Raw genomic sequence first — 10,634 nt, 5'->3', positions numbered from 1 at the left:
ATGCTATGGTTATCAAATAGTGTGTAAGTAATTGATATATTTCGCCAGTCTCATGAGATTGAAAGGGTCTAAATAGATCTGAGGTCTCGTAAGATTTTCCTCCATGCAAGCAACATCCGCATAGTTATGTTTATGCTATCTGATCTCCTCCAAGCAACACGTATGGCCTAGATAGGGGTTAAGTATGGAGTGACACAAGTGAGGGTAAATGCCAAAAGAACGTCGTAGCAATGCAAGCTTTTCTCTCTCCTCGCAGCCATCCCAGCTTCTTCTTCTCTCCAACAGCAAGCTAGCACACTGCGGCACCCACACCACACTGCACTGCTCATGCACAGATATCCATGCATATGCATATATAATGATGAGTGAGAGAGAGCTCTGGCCGGCTAGAAGAGAGAGAGAGAGAAAGGACGAGCCAGCGGTCCTGCAGGCAGTGGCCTGACCCACGCGAGAGAGAATACTCCATTTGAAGGAGCTCGTGGGGTGCGCGGGCGCATGTGTTTATGTGTGCGAGTGCGAGACAGTGAGACTGGAGATAGAGCTAAAGAGAGGCAGCCTTTCTTTCTCCTCACCCTCTCCTCCTCAGTCCTCTCTCTCTCTCCCCGCTGCTACCGAGCTAGCCAGCTTATATTGCTCCTCCTCTCTCTTCTCAGTTCTCATCTTCTTCTCCTCTTCCTCCTAGCTCTCTCCCTGCTGAGCTAGAGCTTGTACGAGAGAGATAGAGAGAGATCAGAGAGACTGGGACTTGGCCGTATATGGCTTTCCTTGTGGAGCGGTGTGGTGAGATGGTGGTGTCGATGGAGAGCTCGCACCAAGCGAAGCCGGCGCCGGCGCCGTTCCTGACCAAGACATACCAGCTTGTGGACGACCCCTGCACCGACCACATCGTGTCGTGGGGCGAGGACGACACCACCTTCGTCGTCTGGCGCCCGCCCGAGTTCGCCCGCGACCTCCTCCCAAACTACTTCAAGCACAACAACTTCTCCAGCTTCGTCAGGCAGCTCAACACCTATGTAAGCACATTGCTAGGCTTCTGTATCTCTTTGTTGGAGCCCTTTTTATTTGTTTTGGGTTTTGATTTGGTTAACGCGTTCATTATGCATTGCATTTGCACTAATTTTGGCTTTTATTTTGCTTGTTGGCATCTAGCTTTCTTGTTTCCTAGAATATGCCAAGCAAGCAAAAGTTTTTTGTTGCTCTTTTCACTGGATTTGGTTGCGCTATATATACGGCACGATGGGAAGGCACTTGTGTGACATGCCAACTAGCCAATCGATTTCTTGTTCCCCTAGCCTGTGACGAGCAGAGCGTGCATGCATGCATTTGTGGTTTGCTTGCTCCACTGTTCTTTTGCTTTTCTGGTTGACTTGTTGTTGAAAGGGATTTCGTTTGCTTCATTTCCTCCCCTTTTTAATTTTGGCCTCTAATTGGGCCAGCGTCTCTTAAGCAATGCAAGGAAGACAGTTTTTAGAGCCTTAAAAAAATTTAAAAAAAAGAAGGAAAAGTTTGTTTGATTGTACAATGGCTACCTGTTCGAGTTCTGGCTGGTTCTTTTTGTATACTTCTTGATCTGTTCTTTTCAACAACCATGACTTGATGCGAATCTTCTCCCCCATTTGCCAGCTACTATTTTCCCTGTCACTTGCTCTACTAGAGCCAAGATCACTCTCCTGACCAAAACCAACCCAGAGTACAAATGTGCATGCTTAGTAAGTGGTTGTGTTTCATGAACATGCTTGTATATATGTATACATATATAAAGTCTTTCTTAGGACGTAGTCTCACTCCCAATCATTGGGAAAAGATCGGAACAATGAAATACAGAGATATACCCTATGGTATTCCGTGCCAACTAGTATATATATGTACCATGCATTACCACACCACACACACATGGCATGACTAGTTGACCCTTACTAGATGTGCTCTCGTGTGCATCATCTGCCGTGCATGGTAACTGCAATTACAATGTTCTACAGTATCATGACACTGATTCTTCCATCCTTTTTAGTATAGTAGTAGCTGATCGTCGCCTCATTGCAAGAACAAGCTAATCTTGTTTGCATTGCTGTGGTTGCAGGGCTTCAGGAAGATAGTGGCTGACAGATGGGAGTTCGCCAACGAGTTTTTCAGGAAGGGAGCCAAGCACCTCCTCGCCGAGATCCACCGGAGGAAGTCGTCGCAGCCAGCGCCGACGCCGCTGCTACCGCACCAGCCCTACCACCACCACCACCACCATCTCCATCACCACCACCTCAACCCCTTCTCGCCGCCGCCCCCGCCGTCCACTCATCCGGTGTACCACTTCCAAGAAGAGCCCGCCACCGCGCACGGTGTTCACGGCGGAGGCAACGACGGCGGCGGCGGGGACTTTTTAGCGGCGCTGTCGGAGGACAACCGGCAGCTGCGGCGGCGCAACTCGCTGCTGCTGTCGGAGCTGGCGCACATGAAGAAGCTCTACAACGACATCATCTACTTCCTGCAGAACCACGTGGCGCCGGTCACGAGCCCCTCGTCGGCGCAGCTGCCGGCCAGCGCCAGCGCGGCATCCTCCTGCAGGCTGCTGGAGCTGGACCCGGACTCCTCCTGGCCGACGCCCGGGGACGCCGACGGCACGGTGAGGCTGTTCGGCGTGGCGCTGCAGGGCAAGAAGAAGCGGGCGCACCGGGAGGACGGCGACGACGACCATGACCAGGGAAGCGAGGTCTAGACCGCCGGTTTGCCTTCGTGTACATATAGAGATCAGAGAGGAGTAGCTCGATCGATCGCTAGCTCGCTAGCTAGGCTTGGTTAATTTCTTCTGAGCACGTACTGAAATTAATCTGCGAGGTGCAAGTGTTCATTAGTCCGAGAGTTAAACTAACTAGCTAGGATGCATGCATGCATGGATGATGAATCAAGTCAAATAATTTTTTCTTCTTCTTCTTCTTCTTCGTGCACGGCCGCCGCATGGGATGGGAGGCACACTTTGTTCCCTGGCTCATTTTATTTTTTTTTAGGGAAAAGACTAGTTGCTAAATGCTAAGCAGTCCAAGTCTCCAATGCCTACTATTTTTCTTGGATTTTCTAACAAACTGTCAAACATTGCTTTGGAATGGATCAACTTATCGATCGTCTTTGGATACGAATCGAGATTCGCGTTCTGATACATCCATCTGCAGCTCTCTCGTGATGCTTCAGAGAGCTTCTTCAGGGTAGGGGTTTCACTGGGTTAGGGTTCAGGTTCACGTGTTCATAACCCTAGCTAGCTATATCTGGTGTGGATCGCGGAGCCAAGTAGCGGTTCAACGAGGGAAGATTGAGGAGGCGAGGAATGTGGTATATCATACGGAGTACGGCTTTGAATACAAATGCGAACTTAGAATACAACAAAACAACAACAATAATAATGACAACGATAATACGGTTTTATGAAACTTACTCTTTTTTAGTTTCTTTTGAAGGGCTCTTTTTTTAGTTGAGTGCTTAGTACCGTACTATTAAAAAGCTCATGTGTATGTTTCTGCAATAGCTGTTGTAGATCACTGGCAAAAAAAAGAACTGTCATGCCAACATCAAATAAGTGAATTTTTTTTCAACGCAAAAATATTGAACATTCTATCTTTCATAAAGAAAACTAAGTACAACTGATCTTAAAACAGGTACAGTACTAGTAGTGTGTCTGGATGGTTGATAGCTCCAGCAGCATTTATATGCTATATACACAACTGTTTGGCACAAGTGTAGTAAAACGAGACTTATATAATCTCTTCCCCCAAATAAAAATGAAAAAGGATGGAGGAACAAATTAATCGAGCACCTTGGCTCAACAAAAGAACACAATGTGCACAAGAGCAGTCATTTCTGAAGCTAAATTCTAAGCTTGGTTGTGTTTCTGCTGCTACTTGATTCGCTTGACGTGTGACTTCAGATAATATACACTGTTCCTCTTCTGCCATAGTATCTATGTCAAGCCATTATGTCATCTCATAAATAGTAAGTACTAGGTCATCTTTGTGAAACCTTAAAGATCAGTGACACAATTGCAAGCTGTATCTATCTATGAATGCAAAATAGCAGCTGTCAGTCATCTGTATAAACTGGTTCTTGCCAGACTTCGGTGTTCTTCTTAGGACCATCACACAGAGCAAGATCACTATCAAATTCTTTCATTGTCTTCACGAAAGTCCTTGCTCCTTGCATGATTAACCTTCCACCATGAATAGCTGATGGTTGTTCTCAATTATTGGCTCCAATAAGCTGCTGAAGTTAGATGAATATGCTAGCATGTATCTGTGTCCATGTAATGGCCACAAGAAACACAAACAACGTAAATAGCTTGTCTCATGAAAGCACATGCAAATGTTGTATTGGTAACTGTTATGAAAATATTTATTTTATATTAGCAGTCCGTGGTGATAGTTCCTTGACTCAAAACCATCCATGAGTCATGACAATTCCAGAACATGGAAGTAGATTACTTAGGTAATTACTCAGGAATAGCAGTTCCACAAGCCTTGGTCAAGCAGGAATATATATATATATATATATATATATATATATATACTAATGAAGTATATTTAAAGTGATAAAGAAGTATAACACACGTGTAAAAGTGGTATATGAGAGGTGGGAGTACATACACCCAGGAGTACATACTAGTTTTCCTATATATATATATATATATATATATATATATATATATATATATATAATGTGTCTAGATCTAACTCTAGTTACTGTTGCACCATCCCAACACCCCCAATTACAATCTAAAAAATAGTAAAGTTATAATTCGCGAGACAGAGAGTTACAACCAGATATATAAAAAAAGTTACAATTGAGTTATAGATGAACATAACTCCTAACGAATTCTTTAACGAATTACGTACAACATAAGAAACACGATTATAATTGTAGTACAATCTAAAACGTAATTCGTTAGCCTTATCGTGTTGCAATTATGTACTTCTGAACGTGCAGTTGTAACAGGTTTACCTAACGGATTGTAACTGACAGTTTTTTGAGTTATAACTGAGGGTGAAGCAATAGTAAACTACAGTGTGCCTAGACGCAAAAATAGACTTGCCATATATATATGTATATATGTGTGTGTACATACCTCCTAAGTCGTTCTAAACTTTTAACAGAAAACAAACATTCTTCCACTCCAAAAGATTGTGTTTTAGGAAATGCCACTCCATATCTCACTGACATGTGGGGTTCTCGGGCCACATGTCAGTGCATGGAGTGTTGTACCCTGAATCATAACAACCTAGAGTGACGTCCCAAAAATTTCCCTTAATGTACGAGATCCAGGTGCAAGAAGAGCAGTAGATACAAGGTGTCAGCCTTGTCTGATAGAGGTGAAAAGAAGCCTGGGATCCTTTCATTTGAAGCAATGAAAAGAGTCTGACCTAGTCGAATCCATCTTGCAATTCTTCTTTTGATAAACTCAGGGCGCGTATCTCTGTCCAGATGAGGATGAAGGCTCCGCTCTACACCAAATCTATCTTTCCTGTTCTTCAGCAGTTCACCCTGTCTCACATGAATAGCATAATAGTCATCAAGTATCTCTTTCATCTGAAGAGCGTACATAAATTTAGAAGCAGAGAAGACTATGCTGTACTGAATAAGTCGATATCACTGAAAAGAAATTCTATACTTGGAGATATACATTCTATCAGATCCGTTTGCAATATTCTATACAGATCTACAACAGCCAAAGCTAGCAAGTTTCTTCTACCAAAATTCCATTTCAGAATAGCAGTCCATAACATGCCGTACACCATAGATTAAAAAAAGACGGAACAACATATTTCTAGGTTTCACAGTTCTTTAGCATAAGCAGGCTGCAACTGTGTAGCATATGCACAATCAAATAAGCACGGAAAGCAGGAGTGATAGCAATATAGCATGGCACAATCTATTCCAAGAATAAATGTGGCAAGCCTGACGCTCTGAAGGACTAAAGAGTATTTGAACAAAACCACATGATGGCATCAGATGGCAGTCTGCTGAATGAAGTAATCATTCAATGCTCGCTAGGGAGTTTAAACAGGCAGACTCGCAGATGTCAGCTGCTGCCTAAGACACATAACATGCTACCTTCCAATGATATAACCACTACAACAGTGTAACATAGGACAACACAGAGATATGTTCATTACAGTATGTGGAAACATCAGTGCTTCCTAGTTCCTACTGAGAATGATACAAGACACGCTTGGCCACTCTGGTAACTGGATACTTTGGCTAATGATGGTATTATCTTCCATCAAACATCATCAGCCATAAATAGATGAGTTTCCACGTGACAGCTAATGATGTGTTAACAGAACAAACACGATTCAACAAATTAAGACACAATAAAAGTCAAGAATAGGATTTTGAACCAAGCAAGCTAGTGCGGAGAAGAATTACTTTTCCTGCAAATTGGTGTGGTCGTTTTCAATTAAAATATTTGTTAGACAGAACATAAATCAAAATTGTGAAAATATACCTTATCCGCTGCATCCCTCAGTTTTCTTGTTGCCATTATTGGCAGAAATGTGTATGGTAACATCACAGAGCTACGCTTGGTCCGATCCTTGCACTCCATAAACCTAAACTGCAATGATGATTAAGATCTATACTTGAAGCGCACGCATTGTATTACTAGATATGACTAACTGTGATGGTCAAATTAAGCTAGTTCTTCAAAAGCAGATAACACATGGACCCCCAGGGAATTTGCATCCTTACCAAGCAAGAGGACTCACCGGTTTATGAGGAGAGCCCCTGAGTAATGTGGATTTTCTTTGAGTTCAGCTCTGCTAACTCCTTCCACATGCACAACGCCATCCTCTCCTAGTTTTGTACTTCTTGATACTATCTCATACCACGATCATGGATTATCCAAAATTACAGGTACAGTTCTTGATACGAGGTCTATATCATATAAAGATTCCATTGCACAAGAATCCATTTCCCATCTGCCAAAACATTGCGTTTATTTACGTATACGGATTATTTTCAACTTGAGAAAAAGCAATGCGCAGATGTAGGTCAGGTGCTTATGGAGCAAAACCTTTGCTCTGAAGTTGCATTGCTTGGGTGAAGGATGCCCTTTGTATTGTGCACTGAACTAAGGCACATCCTTGAAGGCATGACAAGTACCCTGCAGTGCAACAAAAATGGACCCATGGAACATTAGCATAATCCTACATTGCACACAATTTTCTTTGCAATTTGCATCCTCCTAACTTGTAAGTGGAACAATAAGTGGCCTGAAAGATCAATGCAATTTGGAATCAAAATATACAAGCCCGCAAGGCGATCTTACACCACCGGGTACCCGTTTATTGACGCCAAGAACGCTCTAGTGATATCAATGCGGGAGAAGAGAGAAGCGGCGGGGACGACGGGGCGAAACGAATTACCTGTCAAGGAAGAGGGCCTCCTCTAGGGCCCAGCGGAGGTTGGATTCCTGGTGTCCGAGCCCAGCGCAAGAGCCGCAGTGCTTTCCGGGGCAGTCGACGCGGCCGCCCCAGTAGAGGTATCTGCGGTTGCCGTCCGTCTTGTTGACGCCCCGGGGCTGGAACCCCGGGTACGACAGCGTGTCGGTGAAGGACAGGATGCGCAGGAAGGAGAGCACCGCCGCGGCAGCGATGGCGGCGGCGAGGGCCTACTTCAGGGGAAGCGGCAGCGGCCTCTGCCTGCGGCCGCCGGTGATCCGGGGATGGATCGCCATGGGAGGTTGTGAGGAAATGTAGTATTTTTGTGAGACAGAAACCTTTTTTTTTTTTAGGAACACGGGACAGAAATTTAAATGGCTATCTGGTAAGATGGGCCGGGCCGTATTGGATTTTTACGGCCCAGTGGGCCTAATGATAGCTTGGCCCAGTAATTTCTGGGCTAAGTTTTGGACCCAGTTAATATGTACAGAATACGCATGGCGTTAGTCATTGGATAGTTTTGCTCCTCTAAGAACATCTTCAAGAGATGCCTAGGGTGTGTTTGGTTGTTCGCATAAGGTTTTATAGAGCTGTATCATATATTCTGGATGAGGAGAAGCAGGCTGAGAGGATCCGTATTCTGGAAAAGAAGTGTGTTTGGTTGGTTGGATGAGCGGATGCAGGTTGAATTTGAAGCTGCATAAAGGATCTCGCTGTTGCTGACGAGTGGACCCAGCTGCATCCGGCGAGCCAGGACGGCAGCTACGGTCGAATCGGACGCACGCGCAGATGCAGCATCTGACCGTATGCCTGCACTCGCACGTGCAAGGCTGCTCTAGTCATCCGCCCATCCAAACATCCGTCTCAGTCATCCTATACGCTGAACGTTGCACGCGCGGATGCACATATCCAAACACCCCCCTAAATACTCCCTTCTAATATCACTGTACTGGGAGCCTTTCCAATAAAATTCACTTTATAAATTTTCTCCATCTCCAACATACTTCTTACATCCAATTCCTATATTGCAACAGACTCTCCTCTCTCTCCCCTCTCCTATGCCGCCGACGTGTGGACCTCACCCTTCATCTCTCTCCTTCCTCTCTTTCCTTTTTTTTTCACCAGCGCCTTTTTTTTGTGGGTACTAAGAGTCCTCTCACTACCAACCAGCAGACATCATCATCATTTGGCTGGGTCTTGCCGGTATCAATTTTCTCTCTCCCTTTCCAACGAAGAACGGGTGCCACTTGATCACGTCATGTCAATCTCCTCCTCCTTGTCGCTGCCACCATTGCTAGAGAAGCAAGATGGCAGCGAGATGCTCCTCATGTGGTGGCTCTGTTTTCGCACATGGTGGTGCCGGACGACGGGCTCCACGGATGCCGCGAGCGCAATGTCGAAGTCGGAGAGCACGACGTGCCCGTCCCCTGGAGCAGGACATTCTCTGGCTTGAGGTCGCGGTACACGAAGTCGAGGGATGGAGGTACTTGAGCATGGTAGCACCTTCGCGACGCCGTGACGACGGGCAGGCGACCACCAAAGCATAGAGTGAAGGTCTCCCTCGGAGCAAGTAGTCCATGAGGAAGGATGCGTAGTGACCGACGTCGAGGTGCTTGTAGAGCGTGGGCACGTAGGGGTGGTCAAGCGAGGAGAGGACGCATGACTCGGAGAGGACGTGGGAGAACCGGGAGGGGTCGTCATTGCGGAGGTCAACGACCTTGAGTGCGAAGAGCGGGGACGCTAGCGGGGAGCTCTTGAGGCGGCAGAGGAACACGCGCGCGAGGTGGCTGTGGCCAAGCTCCCGGATGAGGTGGAGGTGTGCGAGGCAGAGAACACCATTGGGTTGGTGGGAGCAGGAGGCGCGGGCAGGTGAGTCTAGGTGGGATTGGGAGTTTGGCTTGTTACCCACTTCTAGTTAGGATGGAAGAGGATATTGAGAACATCTAAATATTCGGAAACATATAGACCATTTGTTGGAGAAGATTTTTAGAGATAAAATCCCTAAATTTAACTATAGGAAGTTATATTGGGTTTTTTCTTGAAGATGCTCTAACAAAGGTCATTAGATTCCTCTAAAAACACAAAGGCCATTATGTTCATCTAAAATATGATCACTAGATACACCCTTCGGTTAAACACATATCATTTTAGATAAGGCACGCTCTACAACGCATAGTTTTAACCACTATATATATATAATCCATTGAATTTGTGATATTATAAAATATTTTTTTAGAAAAATCTACGTATATGATTTTAAAGTTTGTAAACTAAATATTTAAAAGCTATTGTTAGTCAAAATTTAAAAGTTTGATCGATTTTTTTAAAAGGACATATATTTATATTTAGGATGGAGTAATTTGTTACGACAACGACATAGCATAACACAGTACACGTTTGTAGAAGTAATATAGGCGTCGTTTGCATGACTTGGGCTTCATCTTCTTTGCCAAACGACAGTATGATGTGTTGAAATACTATTGGAATAGGACAAGGAGTCATACTCCTGCTTTGGATAGGCTCTTTGCCTACCCCTAGTCCCTCATGGTTAGGATTTACAAGTTGTTACAACAACTATATCTCCAAGATAAACAGCCAAATCAGATTGGTTCTATCTCATGTAACAGATAGAGATACGTGTTTTACACTGGGACAGCCGTAGCCGTAGGACCATGCTTGAGCAGTCGCGGCATCGAGCAGTGCAAACAAGAGCCCAAGATGAAAACGCCAAGCTTGGCCATCTCTTGCAGAGTGTGCGGCTCAAACAAAGCTGGGCGAGCTTCTAGTGAGAAAGGTGCAGGACGAAGTGAGGAGAAGCTGCCGATCCGCGCGTCAATTTTTTGGATGAGCACCGCCCCGGTGGTTTGAGGTATGGCCGAGGCTTCGATCGGAGCGCAATGTCAACCGGGATACATGGATGACCAACTCATCATCAGCGGTACGGTTCGCTCTGCGTCAGGTTGGTTCGAATGGACTACGATGGTATGCATATTTCAGAGAGGATTTTCAGGGAGGGTAGCATGAGCAGTTTATCTTTTGGTGCTGACTCGTTGGAACAATTGATAATTCCAGGCTTAAGTTGCTGATAGCGAAAAATGATACGCCAAAATTTTTTTACATCTCGGATAGGTTGGTGGTCAAGGTTGTGTCATCGTTGAACTAATCGATGTGTGAATGGTGGAGTTATGCATAAAAGATTGCTCTCTAAAAAAAATTTGC

At 45.0% G+C, this 10,634-nt stretch overlaps 1 protein-coding gene and 2 pseudogenes across 1 annotated transcript; 1 reads left to right on the top strand and 2 right to left on the bottom strand.

Annotated features, from left to right (window-relative positions):
- Nucleotides 1–496: 496 nt before the first annotated feature.
- LOC133892895 (heat stress transcription factor B-4b-like) lies at nt 497–3,021 on the top strand. Its single transcript, XM_062333884.1, has 2 exons — nt 497–1,013; nt 2,081–3,021. The coding sequence occupies exons 1-2, from the start codon at nt 756–758 to the stop codon at nt 2,708–2,710; spliced, it is 888 nt and encodes a 295-aa protein (XP_062189868.1). The 5' UTR covers nt 497–755; the 3' UTR covers nt 2,711–3,021.
- A 634-nt stretch (nt 3,022–3,655) lies between these two features.
- Nucleotides 3,656–7,711, bottom strand: LOC133892402 (uncharacterized; annotated as a pseudogene).
- Nucleotides 7,712–8,666: 955 nt separating this feature from the next.
- On the bottom strand, nt 8,667–10,156 carry LOC133892987 (serine/threonine-protein kinase WAG1-like; annotated as a pseudogene).
- Nucleotides 10,157–10,634: the final 478 nt, after the last annotated feature.

Source organism: Phragmites australis, chromosome 15 (assembly GCF_958298935.1).
Source record: "Phragmites australis chromosome 15, lpPhrAust1.1, whole genome shotgun sequence".
Classification (NCBI taxonomy): Eukaryota; Viridiplantae; Streptophyta; class Magnoliopsida; order Poales; family Poaceae; genus Phragmites; species Phragmites australis.
This window is presented reverse-complemented; position numbering and strand designations above follow the sequence as displayed.

Coding starts and splice junctions, on each gene's coding strand:
- LOC133892895 (XM_062333884.1), top strand. CDS start 756: ATGGCTTTCCTTGTGGAGCGGTGTGGTGAGATGGTGGTGTCGATGGAG. Junction 1,014..2,080: donor TCAGGCAGCTCAACACCTAT/GTAAGCACATTG, acceptor CTGTGGTTGCAG/GGCTTCAGGAAGATAGTGGC.